At 45.2% G+C, this 15,838-nt stretch overlaps 1 protein-coding gene and 1 long non-coding RNA gene across 2 annotated transcripts in view; both read right to left on the bottom strand.

Moving 5' to 3' along the window:
• The window catches only part of LOC140419167 (uncharacterized), a 415,920-nt gene that overhangs the window by 356,693 nt on the left and 43,389 nt on the right, over positions 1-15,838 (bottom strand). The window lies entirely within an intron of this gene.
• Positions 8,511-11,807, bottom strand: LOC140419147 (uncharacterized). The gene has a single exon (XM_072502912.1). The coding sequence runs from the start codon at positions 11,316-11,318 to the stop codon at positions 10,206-10,208; it is 1,113 nt and encodes a 370-aa protein (XP_072359013.1). The 5' UTR covers positions 11,319-11,807; the 3' UTR covers positions 8,511-10,205.

Here is a 15,838-nt window from a genome sequence, read left to right as displayed (position 1 = left end):
AGAGGAAGGTTGCTGACACCTAATGATAAGCAGCACTCGCACAAGCAGCAAAACACATAACTTTGGTCAGACAAGATTTTACCATTTTAAATTCATACTGACTATTCATTGTTATGTTTATCGTTTCCAGATTTTAAAAATTCTCTCCTTTACTCAGGATTCGACTATTTACCGATGTGAAGCTCATTTTTTCATCATTCCCTGGACACGTTCATGGTAGCACAGTGGTTAGCACAGTTGCTCCATAGCGCCAGGGTCCCAGGTTCGATTCCCGGCCTGAGTCACTGTCTGTGTGGAGTCTGCACGTTCTCCCCGTGTCTGCGTGGGTTTCCTCCGGTTTCCTCCCACATGTCCCGAAAGACGTGCTGTTAGGTGAATTGGATATTCTGAAGGAACTGAGAGGGTTCATGGAGCAAACGGAGGGAGCAGATCCATGGAGATTTAGCGGGCCGATGGCGAGGGAGTTCTCATACTACTCCCACGTCCACAAGGTGTATTTCAGAATTGACTACTTTGTTGTGAGTAGGGACCTGCTGGCCGGAATGGTGAGGGCATAATATTCAATAATTGCCATATCGGACCATGCTCTGCACTGGGTAGACCTGCAGTTTCCGAGCATGAGGGCGCTGGAGAGGTTTCGGCTGGCGAGGGGGAACGAATTTAGATACTTACAGTTGTGGGATTTTGTACGCAGATTGGTGTCATGCTTCCCATGTCTCTCGCCGAAGGGGAGGCAGGACAGGGTAGTTTCTAGGGGAGAGGTGGGAGAGGGTAGAGTCTCAGACGTCTACAAGGAACTAATGGGAGCTGAGGATACGCAGACCGAGGACCTGAAGCTTAAGTGGGAAGAGGAGTTCGGGGGGGAGGAGATGGAGGACGGTATCTGGGCAGAAGCCCTGAGCAGAGTAAACACGACCGCAACATGCGCCAGGCTCAGCCTGATCCAGTTTAAGGTCATGCACCGGGCCCACATGACAGTGGCCCGTATGAGCAAATTCTTTGGGCTGGAGGCAAGTGTGCTAGATGCGCCGGAGGGCCAACTAACCATGTACACATGTTCTGGTTGTGCCCTAAACTCGGGGTATAGGCAGGGATTCGCAGATGTCATGTCCCGGGTATTGAAAACTGGGGTGGTAATGAGCCCTAAGGTGACAATCTTTGGGGTTTCGGAGGACCCGGGAGTCCAGGAAGAAAGAGAGGCTGAAGTTCTGGCCTTTGCTTCCCTGGTAGCCCAGCGACGAATACTGTTAGCATGGAGGGACTCAAAGCCCCCGAGGGCTGAGGTATGGCTATCGGACATGGCGAGCTTTCTTGGCCTAGAGAAAGTCAAGTTCGCCGTGAGAGGTTCGCTATTAGGGTTCATCCGAAGGTGGCAGCCATTTATTGACTTCTTCGCAGAGGAGTAAGCGTCAGCAGTGGAGCAGGGTGGGGCTAGGATAGAGTAGAGTAGAGGGATATTGAGGCAGGTCCTTGCGTGAACAGAGCCGTGGTTTGCACTATGTTTAATTTGTGTCTTGACTTTTTTTTTGTACTGTACAATGTCACTTTTTCTATATGCCTAAAATACCTCAATAAAATTGTTTGTTAAAAATAAAAATTCCATTTGCCTTCTTTACTGCTGACTGAACCTGCATGTTAACCTTAAGAGAATCGTGAACAAGGAGTCCCAAGTCCCTTTGTGCTTCTGATTTCCTAAGCATTTCCCCATTTAGAAAATAGTCTATGCCTAAATTCCTCCTTTCAAAGTGCATAACCTCACACTTTTCCACATTGTATTTTGTTTGCCACTTCATTGCCCACTCTCCCAGCTTGTCCAAATCCTTCTGCAGCCCCCTTGCTTCCTCAATACTACCCCCTCTACAGATCTTTGCAGAGACAGACTCCTTCAATCCTGCAAACCGATTCCCAAGAAACAAATCTTTTAGTCTCCTCATTCCTTTCACCTCCGATATCTGAAAATTTACATCCCACTTCCCTGGGTCAAATCTATGGTTCCCCGAATCGGCATTTCACTTGACCCTGTCCCCAACCCGAAGTGCTGGCGAAACTGCCTCCAAATTCTCAACAAAGCTATTACTACCGGACTCCCTGAGTATTTCCCCGGGGCCGTCGGGAGCGGTGATGTTGCTAGCGCCTTCAATCTCGACCCCTGACACAAACTTTCCTCCATTCTGACCCACTGGGAGTCAACCCCTCTGACCCAGCTCTGTACCTTCTCCATATTCTCCATAATTCATCAGGTTCGGAAGACCCAAACCCCCTGCCTGTCTTCCTCTCTGTCATAGCACCTTTCTAATTCTGGCCACCTTTCGTCCCCATATGAACGAGGTAAACTACCCTTCAACCTCTCTAAAAAATGCATTTGGGAGTAAAATCGGCAGGCATTGGAAAACAAACAAAAATCGTGGCAACACGTTCATTTTAACCACCTGTACCCAACCCGCCAGTGACAAAGGGAGACCATCCCACCTTGCCAGATCGGCTTTCACCCTCCCCACTAAACTATAAATGTTGTAGCTATGGTGCCCCCGCCCCCCCCCCCCCAATCCTAAGCAACCTGCACCCCCAGGTATCTAAAGTGAGTCCCTGCCTTATGGAATGGCAGCCTCCCGCCCCCCCCCCCCCCCCCCCACGACTGGCCGAGACACCACAAAATACTCACTCTGTCTAGATTTAATTTGTATCCCGAGAAAGACCCAAACACCCGAAGCAGCTCCAATATTCCCCCTGTTGGCACACTCGGTTCTGACACATATAAGTCATCGGCATATAAGAACACCCTATGCTATATCCCCCCCCCACACTATCCCTGTCAATACCCTCAAACCTCTTAACGCGATGGCCAGTGACTCAATCGCGAATGCAAGAAGCAGGGGGGACATAGACATCCCTGCCTCGTCCCACGATGGAGAGAAAAGTATTCTGAGCTGATGTTATTTATGCGGACACTCGCCCTTGGCTCCTTATACAGTAGCTTTACCCAGTCCACAAATCTTGGTCCAAACCCAAACCACTCCAGAACTGGCATCAAGTACACCCATTCTACCCGGTCAAACGCTTTCTCGGCATCCACTGCCACAACCACCTTTGATTCCTTGATGCCATAACCACGTTCAATACCCTCCTAATGTTCGAAAAGAGCTGCCTCCCTCTCACAAACCCCATCTGATCTTCACCTGTCACCTTCGGGAGGCACTCCTACAGCCTACCTGCCAGTACCTTCGCCAATATCTTTGCGCCACATTTAAAAGTGATATGGGCCTATACGACCCACACTCCGTCGGATCCTTATCTCTTTTAAGCAACAGGGAAGTCAGTGCCTGCCCAAAAGTTTGTGGTAACACCCCCTTCCCCATCGCCTCCTCAAACATCCGCACCATCAGTAGTACCAGCTTATCTTTGAATTTTTTAATAATATTCCACCGGAAACCAATTCGACCCTGTCACCTCCCCGACTGCATCCTCCCAATCGCATCTTTTATCTCCTGCTCCACTATCACCCCTTCTAATGTCGTCCTCTCCCCCTCCCCTAACCTTGGGTACTCCAGCTCATCTAGAAATTTCTACATCTCCTGGCCTCCCCCAGGTGACTAAGACCTGTACAACCTCTCAGAAAATTCCTGAGACCTTGTTAATCTGATTTGGAGCTACCACCAACTTCCCTGCCCTGTCCCACACCTGGACAATTTCCCTTGCTGCAGCCTCCCTCCGGAGCTGACCCACCAACATGCCCCACCTTCTCTCCATGCTCGTAAACTGCATCCCTTGCTCGCCCCAATTGGCATACCGCCTTGCTGGTAGCTAGTTGGTCAAAGCTCGACTGAAGTTCCTTTCTCTTTTCCAACTTCGCTGGGTCCCTATCTTTTGCATACCTCCTATCTACCTCCAGCATATCTATTACCCTCTGATGCTCCAACCTCTCATCTTTGTCTTGCCTAGCCTTGAACGAGATCACCTCACCCCTCCCACCGTCTTTAGAGCCTCCCAAACAACCACCTTTGACACCTCACCCAAGCAACTGAAACCTACATATTCCTCAATTACTTTTTCAATTTTTCAGACCCCTTGGTCCCCCAACAGTCCCACATCTAACTTCCACCCTGGTTCCTGTACCACCCCCTTCTCCAGTACCATATCCACTCAATGCAGAGCATGATCTGATGTTGCAATTGCGGAGTACTCCGACCCCTTAACCCCAGCCAGCAGCACCTTCCCCACCATGAAAAAGTAATCCGCGAGTACACATTATGAACTGCTGAGAAAAACGGGTACTCCCGCTCCCTCGGTGCAGAAACCTCCATGGGTCCACCCCTCCCATTTCCACCATTAGCCCAGCCAGCACCTCCCCCCCCCCCCCCCCACTGACGGAACCTGCGAGCGCAGCGTGACCTGTCCAACCTTGGCTCCTGCTACAGGTTCCAGTCCACATTCCCCCCCCCGCCCCCCACCATCCGTTTGTGTGCATCCAAGTTGGGGATGGCTCTACACACCTTCTTTGCGAATCCTACATCGTCCCAATGTGACCATATACACTTACCAGCGCCACTAGCCTCCCCTCCAGCACCCCTGTGACTATGTTTCATACAATGATTCAATATTTATTCACTATCACATATTTGTTATTGTTATTCGATCACACACACACTTAATTCAAACTGCAAAGCTATTATGCACAAGACCTGAACTTAATTCAGAGTGACTGGCAAGTCTCAGACAGATATTGACCTTTATCTGTATCTCGAATCTTGTAGTCCTCAATGTTCAGTCCTTGGTCTGGTCTGTCCCTGGCTCTGGTCTTCCTTCAGATGGTCGGGTGATGGTCTACTCCGTCGACCAGTGGAAATCACAGTTGTTGGTCACTGCTGCAGAGAGATTCTAAAGTTGTGCAGAACCTTTTAAAGCTGCTTGAATTTCGTCCCCGTTGGTGGACCCCTTGGTCTTTTGTCAATCAATTGATCAGGGATCAATCAGCCTGATCGATCAAATCCAATCAGGGGCTGCCGTGTCAATTTTGGGGTGGGTACTCAGTGACCATGCCTGGAAGTGTTCGGGGCATGTAGGCTTTCCAAATAAGGAATTTAGGTGCCGCTGTGTCTGGTAAAGAAGCGTGAATGACAGGACGATTCTATTGTTCCTGGGATGGCCTGGAGATGGCCATTTGCTTATGTTATTTGCATCAACCTGTAAAATCTTTTGAAGTCTGCAAAACCTATTGTTGCAACGTTTTTGATCTGTTCTGCAGCCTGCTTGTCCATAAAACCTTTCCCAGCATGCCTTTCTGGACACCATTTTAGGTGGCCACAGAGTAGAATGTGAACTGGCAAAATACATAAAAATGGATTGTAAACATTTGGCTCAGACAAAGGTTTGTCCATTCCCGATAGAGTCAGGAGAATTTAGAATGAGGAATAGAGATCTCTACAGCCACCTCGTTCAACACTCTGGGATGCAGATCATCAGCTTTTGAGGTTTTATTAACTTTCAACCCCATTAATTTCTCCAGTACGACTTTTTCACCAATACTAATCTCTGCCAGTCCCTTGGTTCTCTGGTGTTTTGGGGACAATTTCTGTATCTTCCTCTGTGAAGACAGACACACATTGTTTAGTTTCTCTGCCATTTCCTTACTCCCCATTATAAATTCTCCTGTCTCTGCCTGGAATGGACCCACATTGGTCTTTGCTAATCTTTTCCTTTTCACATTCCTGGAGAAGCTTTCCCAGTCGTTTTTTTATGTCTCTCGCCAGTTTGCTCTCATCAGTTTCTTGGTCCTTCTTTGCTGAATTCTAATGGATCTCATGGAATCATTAACTTTTCTTGTTCTCCACAGTGACATTACTTTTCCTGTTGGATTTTTGTTCCTTAAAGGAATCTATATTTGTTGTATACATGTTGTCAGGTAGATGTACCTTTAAGAAATGGGTGTTTATCAAATAGCTGCAGTGATGTCAGTGAGTGGGTGGAGCTGGGCTGTCTGTCTTTCACTTTTGTTTTTGAGCTGGCAGCTGCAGTGTGTTTTTGGTTTCGTTTTCAGAGGTGAAGAGCTGCATTCACACCAAGATGTTATGATCTCTCTCTGCAAACTAAAGATCACTTGCTCATTTCAAAGTAATACCTGTTTTTGTAGAGAATTTAAACCTGCTGTCTTTATTTTAAAAAGGGTTTAACTTGTGGATGTTGTTTGAAAAGTTATCAAGGGTTATCTATAGAATACTGTATCTTTTTTTGGGGGGGATCAGGATTGGTAGTTGATAAACTGTTTACTGTGTGTTTATAAAATGTTAACTGGATTCATAGAATAAACATTGTTTTGTTTCAAACATACTTTAGCTCTCTGTTGCATCACACCTGTAAAGTGGGCCCTTGTGCTCCCCATAACCAAAATCTATTTAAAGTTGTGGGTCAGGTGAACTCCATGGTATACTTTGGTGTTCTCTAAACCCTGGCCCATAATAAATTGGAGGTTAGTCCGGGATAAAAGTCTATCTTTCGTGATTGGGTTGGCTTAGTGAACTCAAAGATAGTGAGGGGTGAACATATTTGTGCTTGCTTTTCTGGTGTGGAACTCCAGTTTAAGTAGGGAGTGTGTTGCGGACAATAACTCTTTCAGAGGATCGGACATTGTTGGGGCTGGAGAAGGTCACACACAATACGTTTCGAACAGAGAATAAAAAAAAGATTTTTAGATTTGGCAAAAACATTGGTTAGCGTTACCTGACAGCACACGGAAAGAAGAGGTACTTACGGTGCTAGGTGAGCATTTACAATTGCCTGAGATCCAGTCTCAGTAGAAATGGCAAAAAATTCAGTTACAAATCAAGCAACTTGAACATGAAAAAGAATTAAAGCAGCTTGAATACAAAATGAGAGAAAAAGATAGAGAAAGGGAGACACAGATCAAGGAAAAAGAAAAGGAGAAGAAAAAAAAGAGAAAGAATAGCCCCAGCAGAACAAAAACAAAAAGAAAAAGAGAGAGAGGAAAGGGAAAAAGAGAGGGACTTTGGACTTCAGAAAATGGCCATGAAACATGACAGTCAGTTAAAATTGACGGATATAAAGGGAAACATACAGTTGGAGGATAGTGATGAGGATAAAGAGAAAGAGCATCGTAGTCAAAGGCTTGGTGGGGAACTATTTAGATATGTCCAAGCATTGCCAATATTTGATGAGAAGGAGGTAGAAGCCTATTTCATCTGAGAACATGGCTAAACAAATGAAATGGCCTCAGGAGATGTGGTTATTACTGATTCAAACAAAGCTGGTAGGTTGGGCTAGTGAAGTGTTTGCATCACTATCAGAGGAGATATCTGGGACGTATGAGTAGGTGAAAACATCCATCTTAGGTCCATATGAACTAGTGCCTAAAGCCTACAGACATAGGATTAGAAATTTAAGGAAAGAACCTGGTCAAACGTACGTGGAGTTTGAAAGGATCAAACAGAGTAATTTTGATAGGTGGATGAAAATAGACCAAACGTATGAAGCTTCAGAGAAATTATAGTTTTGGAAGAGTTTAAAAATCCAATTCCTGATGTAGTGAGAACTCATGTGGAAGAGCAGAGGGTTAAAACTGTGAGGTTAGCAGCAGAAATGGCAGATGATTATGAATTAGTTCATAAATCAAAGCTTGGTTTCCAACATCAGTTTCAGCCTGTGAGGGACAGAAACTGGGGGGGAAAGAAATACTCAAGTGGTAGAGGGAAAGGAGATCTGATTGGAGATAATGAGAGTGTACCTCAGAATAAAAAAGAAATCCAAGAGGGTGGAAGAGAAATGAAAAGTTTCAAATGTTTTCACTGTAATAAACTAGGTCATGTAAAGTCACAGTGTTGGTGGTTGAAGAAAAGCTGATGTGGTAAAACAGGATAAGACAGTGGGGTTTCTTAAAGTGGTAAAGGAAAGCCCAAGTGAAGCGAAGGAGGTGCAAAAGATTGTACAGGCTGATCAAGAGTTGATTGATAAGAAGGTGCCAGATCTCTTTAAAGAATTTACTTGTATGGGTAAAGTTTGCTCATGTGCATCAGGAGGAGCAGGTAAAGAAGTCACAATTTTGAGAGATACGGGAGCTAGTCAATCTTTAATGGTAAGAGATGAGGAGTTATGTAGTTTGGGAAGAATACTGCCAGAAAAGGTGGTAATATGTGGAATTCAGGGTGAGAGGAGTAGTGTTCCATTATATAAGGTAAGGTTGGAAAGTCCAGTGAAGAGTGGTGAAGTGGTAGTAAGAGCAACAGAGAAACTATCTTGTCCAGGAATACAGTTTATCTTGGGTAATGATATAGCTGGATCGCATGTGGAAGTGATGCCCACTGTGGTTAATAAGCCAGTGGAAAATCAGACAACTGAAGTATTGAAGGACGAATATCCTGGAATTTTTCAGGATTGTGTAGTAACGAGGTCGCAAAGTCACAGGTTAAGACAAGGGGAGACATCAAAGAGTGAAGATAAAGTCAAAGTTCAATTATCAGAAACGACTTTTGATCAGATGGTTGGAAAAGAACAAGAACAGGTGGAGGTTGAGGCGGATATTTTTATTTCAGGAAAATTGGTGGAGTTACAACAGAAATATTACAGCTAGAAAGATTGTGGAGGAGTTACTTAAATTCTTTACTAGATATGGACTACCCACAGAAATACAATCGAATCAAGGACCAAATTTTACCTAAAGGTTGTTCAAAGAAGTTATGGATAGCTTAGGAATAAAACAATTTAAATCAACTGCATACCATCCAGAATCACGGGAGCGTTAGAAAGGTGGCATCAGACATTAAAGACAATGTTGAGGCCTTATTGTCACGATTATCCAGAGGATTAGGATAAAGGAATTCCATTCGTACTGTTTCCAATTAAGGATGCACCTAATGAGTCAACCAAATTCAGTCCTTTTGAACTAATTTTTGGTCATGAGGTAAAAGGACCACTTCAAGTGATTGAGGAAAAATTGGTGATTGAGCAGTCGGAACTTACATTATTGGATTACGTGTCAAACTTTAGGGAATGATTAAATAGAGCAGGGGAATTGGCGAGCCAACATTTAAAAGTTGCACAAAATGTGATGAAACGGTAGCGGACAAGAAAGCAAAGGTTTGTAGTTTTGCCAGTGGAGACAAAGTTTTAGTATTGTTACCAATGGTCGGTGAACCTTTAAAAGCAAAGTTTTGTGGACCTTATGAGATTGCAAGGAAATTAAGTGAGGTGAATTATGTGGTAAAAATGCCAGAAAGGAAAACTCACCGAGTGTGTCATGTGAATATGCTTAACAGGTACTTTGAAACGGAAGGAGAGAAACTGGAGGAGGTTTTAATGATTCAAACTCAAAGTGACAAACCAAATCCAGATGACTTTGAATTTGACATCCCTCAAATTAAATTGTAAAATGAGGATGTTCTTAAAAATTGGGATAAATTGTTGAGTTACCTTCCAGAGGAAAAACAAACTTTGGTATTCTCGAAACCCTGGCCCATAATAATGTGAAATAAAAGTCGCAAAAATCCCAGAGGACCATAGGCTGCTCTCCCCTTTGACAGAGAGAGAGCTGACTGGAGGCGATTTAACCCGAGGGTCATCACACCTCAGGCAAGGGGCCTGTTTGAGAAGGTGGGGCCTTCATGAATCACCTCAGCCAGTACGGGAGTTGAATCCTCACTGTTGGCCTTGCTCTGCATCAAGAACCAGTCGTACAGCCAACTGAGCTAACCGACCCTCTCGTAAATATGTAATAATTCCTTAAATATTAGGTGTTCCCTGGACCAATCAGTTTCCCAGTCCACCTCAGACAACTTGCCCCTCATATCCTGATAGGTTTCTTCTGTGAGGAACACCCAGATAAATTAAACAAAAGAACTTTGTAACCATCAGGGCCCATCTCCATGGCAACGTGGCATGCTTTGAGGGGTTTGAAACAGAAATGGAAACTAAATATCTTCAAACTTCCAAACACCCTTTCACTCTGTGATCCTTGTGCAATTTGAAGCCAAGTATTAGCAACAAGGCTCAAAGTGCATCAGCCCACTGGAGGCAAAGTGGTGAGACCGGTCAGTCCAGCAGAAAGAAACTCTCCGACCATCCCCACTGACCACTTGTCAGAATGAACAAAATGCAGTTGTGGGTGTAGAGCAGAAACAATAACAGCAGAATCCAACTCCTGTAATCAATTGTGAAATTATTGGTGTCACAGCAGGTGCGATGAATCATGCAATCCCGTCTCACATTGAGAGGTGGATGGCATCTCCCCAGTGTGAACTCGCTGGTGTCTCCGCAGGGTGGATAACTGAGTGAATCCCTTCCCACACTGAGAGCAGCCTCTCCCCAGTGTGAACTCGCTGGTGTCTCCGCAGGTGAGATAACCGAGTAAATCCCTTCCCACACTGAGAGCAGGGGAATGGCCTCTCCCCAGTGTGAACCCGCTGGTGTCTCTGAAGGTGAGATAATTGAGTGAATCCCGTCCCACACTGAGAGCAGGTGAATGGCCTCTCGCCAGTGTGAACTCGCTGGTGTTTCTGCAAACTGCATAGTTCAGTAAATCCTTTCTCACACTGAGAGCAGATGAACGGCCTCTCCCCGGTGTGAATTAGCTGGTGTCTCAATAGACGAGATGAATCACAAAATCCTTTTCCACACTGGGAGCAGGTGAATGGCCTCTCTCCGGTGTGAACTCGCTGGTGTGACTGCAGGTGAGATAACTGAGTGAATCCCTTCCCACACTGAGAGCAGGTGAATGGCCTCTCCCCGGTATGAACTCGCTGGTGTTTCTGCAGGTGGGATAATTGAGTAAATCCTTTCCCACACTGATAGCAGGCAAATGGCCTCTCCCCGGTGTGAATTCGCTGGTGTCTCAATAGGCGGGATGAGTCACAAAATCCTTTCCCACACTGAGAGCAGGTGAATGGCCTCTCCCCGGTGTGAACTCGCTGGTGTGACTGCAAGCTGTATACTTCAGTAAATCCTTTCCCACACTGGGAGCAGGAGAACGGCCTCTCCCCGGTGTGAACTCGCTGGTGTTTCTGTAGAGTGGATAATTGATTGAATCCTTTCCCACACTGAGAGCAGGTGAATGGCCTCTCCCCAGTGTGAATTCGCTGGTGTCTCAAAAGGCTAGATGAATCACAAAATCCTTTCCCACACTGAGAGCAGATGAATGGCCTCTCCCCAGTGTGAACTCGCTGGTGTGACTGCAGGCTGTATCCTTCAGTAAATCCTTTCCCACACTGGGAGCAGGAGAACGGCCTCTCCCCAGTGTGACTGCGTCGATGGGTTTCCAGCTCTGATGGGGCTCGGAATCCCTTCCCACAGTCCCCACATTTCCACGGTTTCTCCATGTTTTGGGTCTCCCAGTGTTTCTGCAGGCTGGACAATCAGTTGAAGCCTCGTCCACAGACACAACACAGGTATGGTCTCTCCCCGCTGTGAATGTTGTGTTTATTCAGGCTGTGTAACTGGTTAAAGAACTTTCCAGTCACTCTAGAACACTCTCACTCGGGTGTGTTGTGTGGGTCTCAGTGTTTTTCCAGTCACACTGATGTTTCCACAGTCAGTTCACTGGAACATTCTCACTCGGGTGTGCGTGTTGTGTGTATCTCGGTGCTTCTCCAGTCACACTGATGTTTCCACAGTCAGTTCACTGGAACACTCTCACTCGGGTGTGCGTGTTGTGTGTATCTCGGTGCTTCTCCAGTCACTCTGATGTTTGAAATCTTTTGAAGCTGAGAGTTCAGGCAAATATTTCTCCTTCTCGATTCAAAGGCCGATGATATTCAGGTTCCAAGGAAACCAGTGACTGTCAGAGCGAGACGTGACGTTTGAGATTTCTGTCTGTAATTACATTGAACAAATGTTATCACAGTCAGTACAGGACAGAAACGCCTCATCTCAGCTTTCGCTCCATTTATCTGCCAGTTCCCCATAACCCTGGACATCCTCATTAATCAGAGATCGATTGGGCCGGGGGGGGGGGGGGGGGGAGGGGAAGGGAGAGAGATCACGTGACACGGAAGCAGCTGCTTTTCTGCAGGTTCTGGCACCACACAACTATAATTCATCACGAAACCCGGAGAAATAACCTACCGGGACCCGGTGACCTGAGCGGGGGCTGCAGCTTTCTGACAGGACTCAGCGGCCGCCATCTTAGTTGCGCACTGGCAGCAATGCGCATGCGCACTCGCCTTTTAAAGTGGGTACTCGCAGCAGTGCACATGCGCACCCGCCATCTTTATTGGGGCAGTAGCAGCAGAGCGCAGGCGCAGTCGCCATCATTGATGGGGGCAAATCTTTAAAAATGTTTCTTCGTGTCAGAATGATCATCAAACTGTTTCACTCTGAGTATTTATAAGGCAGAACAATGATATAATGACAATAATTCGTATTTGTATTGTGCCTTGACCAGAATAAAACTTTCAGACTTTTCAGAGAAACGGTACAAAATAACAATTGACACTGAGCCACAGGAGATATTAGCTTTGAGGAGAATCTTAATAGAGGAAAGTGAGTCGGAGTCGCAGAGTTTTAAAGAGGAAATTTCAGAGAATGCGGCCCAGCCAAATGATAAAAGACAAATGGTGCAGCGTCAGAAAAATAAGGAATGCTGTACTGGCCGGAATTAATGAGGGCAGAGATCTCCAAGAGGTGGTAATGGGGGGGGGGGGGGGGGAGATTACAGAGATCAGGATGATCACAACTATTACAATAGAAGAATGAGAAATTTCAACTTTCGGTGCTTCTGAAAGGGAATCATTTGTAGATCAGTGAGCACAGGGGATGGGGAAACAAGACTTATGAGTTAACACATGGGCAGCAGAGTTTTGGATGGGATGGAGGGGGTTGTTTAACATTGGAGGCTGACTGGGAGTGTGTTAGAAAAATTTGGTCGAGAGGTAAAAGAATGAATGATGGTTTCTGTAGCAGATAAAAAGACACTAAGGCGGAGTCAGGCAGTGTTGCTGAGGTGGAAATAGGTGATCTTGGTGATGATGTGGATATGTGTTTGGAAGCTCAACAGGGGTGAAATATTTCATGAGGGTTGTGAACAGGCTGCTTCTGCCTCAGACATTTGGCAGGGACAAGGATGGAGTTAGTGGCGAGGGAGTGGAATTTGCAGAGGGGACGGAATCTTAATATTTAAAGAGGAAATTTCTGCTCCTCCAGTACTGGATGTCGGACAAGTTCAGACAGTGCGTCCCTTGGAGTGGAACCTGCAAGGGATGGTTTTATGAGCAGGTGCTCTTACTGTGGGACTGGGTTCAAGACATCATCTGACCTCACTGTACACCAGCGAACTCACATTGGGAAGAGGCTGTTCACATGCTCCCAATGTGGGAAGACATTCACTCAGTCATCCAGCCTGCTGACACACAAGCAAGTTCATACTGGGGAGAGGCCGTTCAGCTGCTGCCAGTGTGGGAAGAGATTCACACAGTCATCCAGCTTGCTGACACACAAGCAAATTCACACTGGGGAGAGGCCATTTACCTGCCCCATGAGTGGGAAGAGATTCACACGTTATCCAGTCTGCTGACAGTCAAGCGAATTGTTGATAATAACCTGTCTAATGCATGCAATAAGGTTGAGTGATATCAGAAATAGTGAAAGTAATGTCAATAGCACAACAGGATGCAGCTTTCAGCGATTACATTACAGTGCTGTTTTTGTTAGGTGATTTAACAGGATGTGATTGGAACATAAATAGATGCGTCATGAATTTGATTATAGCATTTGCTGGCTGGCCGGGAGACTTTAAAGTTTACTTTAATGTACCCAACAGCAAGTCAGAACTTGAAGCCAAAATTATGCTTCATTCCTGGTTCAGCAAGTGATGCAGCAACCATGTGCTTAAACATTTATTTATAAGGTACAGATTGTTGCTCGGTGTGAGAAGTATGGGCCATTGCAGGGAACTGTGCTCGGAATCAAATCTGCTCGACCTGACTGGGAATGTTTGCCGATTGTTTATGCCAAAAACCAAAGATGGAAGTGTGCACAGCCAGCAATTAAACCACCATTTCTCACCTTGATCATGATGAACAATTTGCTCATACAATTTCTAAATAAAAGATGAAAGTGATGCATTTGGAGCTGTTGTTCTTCTCTGGTTTTGTAAAATTGAAGTCAAGTAGATGGAAATAAAACTATTCCATGCTGAATGTTCTTTTAATTTTACAAACACAGGATGCGTAAATGCTCCTTTAATTGATTTGGTGCCATCCATAGATGGTTTTTGTCAGCTTTTTATATTGTTACTGGAGGAAGTTTGGGTATAGGATAGACACTGATACCGCGCTAGTTAAAACTTACAGGCCAGCAGAATCTAAGTATTCCCATTACTGTTTAAATATGTAAAATCTCAAGCCTCTAAATAAGGTAGATGTGGACCTATTGCACCCTCTTTCTTTTGTGCCATAATTTCAGCGTTAATAAAGTAGTGGTTTGAACCATTCGGAGAATTAACTAAAGAAACCGTCGCAAAGTAGCAGTTATGTTGACAACTTAATCAAATGTTTGAATACCATACTAATATAAGGCAGCTAATACTGATCTTGTACAGTGCAGATTTTTGCTCAACTAGTCCGGATATAGACTTTATCCATTTACAATTTTGGCTGACAAACATCTATGTAACTGGTTTTCCATCTGCATCCAAAATGGCAACACTGGATAGTGGGGAAAACAATTTAATGGCTGGAATATCTATTCCATATTATTGACCCTCCTGAAATTTCCATCGTAGATATATGATTTGGATTTGATATGATTTATTGTCACTTGTACCGAAGTACAGTGAAAAGTATTTTTCTGCGGCCGAGGAAAGTACACAGCACGTACATAGTAGACACAAGAATAATCAACAGGGAACAATGACAAATGGTACATCGACAAAACAGTGATTGGTTACAGTGCGGAATTATACAAGAGGAAAATAGTTTTAGTAGGTCAGAACGCTGATAGGAGATAAAAGAAAGGGACGGGGGAGAGAGCTCACAGAGAGTCGCCATGCTCCAGATGCCATCTTTGGAAATAAATGATGCGCAGGTTAGGTGGGTTTGCCATGCTAAATTGCCCTTAATGTCCAGTTAGGTTGGGTTACTGGGTTACGGGGATAGGGTGGAGGTGTGGGCTAGGGTGGGGTGCTCGTTCCAAGGGCTGGTGCAGACTTGATGGGCCAAATGGCCTCCTTCTGCACTGTAAATTCTATGATTCTAAATATTAAAAATGTAAAAGTAGTTACAGTGAGTGGATTCTTCTTTGAAGCACATCCAAGACCGATCCATCTTCATTGGGGTATGTTTCTGCTGATGTTAATAAATTTCAACCCAGTTGCATGGGCTAATATTCTGGATAAAATTTAAATAAAACAGCTTTGTGTTGAACACAGTTAAATCTTTTCTAACATTTCACAAACAAGTTAGTTCCCTTTGAAGGTCTCTCTCTTTCTCCCCTGTCATCTTATGACATCACCGCAATAGAATGTGATGACATCAGTGGATTCCACACTCCCAAAGGAACACGGTGATGTCAGCTTGACTTTAGACATAAGCAGTGTGATGGGAAATGTACAGAACTGTCCCAGTTGTTTTCTTCAAGAGAGAAACTTTTCTGCCACTGTCCCAACTCACACCGAGTCCCATTCACCGATCACCCCCTGTACTCCCTGATCTACATCATAGAATTTACAGTGCAGAAGGAGGCCACTCGCCCCATCGAGTCCTCACCGGCCCCCGGAAAGAGCACCCCACACAAGCCCACCCGTAACACCACCCAACCTTTTTTGGACACCAGGGGCAATTTAGAATAGCACCAAACCTGCACATCTTTGGACTGTGGGAGGAAACCGGAGCACTCGGAGGAA

The sequence above is a fragment of the Scyliorhinus torazame genome, chromosome 5, assembly GCF_047496885.1.
Source record: "Scyliorhinus torazame isolate Kashiwa2021f chromosome 5, sScyTor2.1, whole genome shotgun sequence".
NCBI lineage: Eukaryota > Metazoa > Chordata > Chondrichthyes > Carcharhiniformes > Scyliorhinidae > Scyliorhinus > Scyliorhinus torazame.
This window is presented reverse-complemented; position numbering and strand designations above follow the sequence as displayed.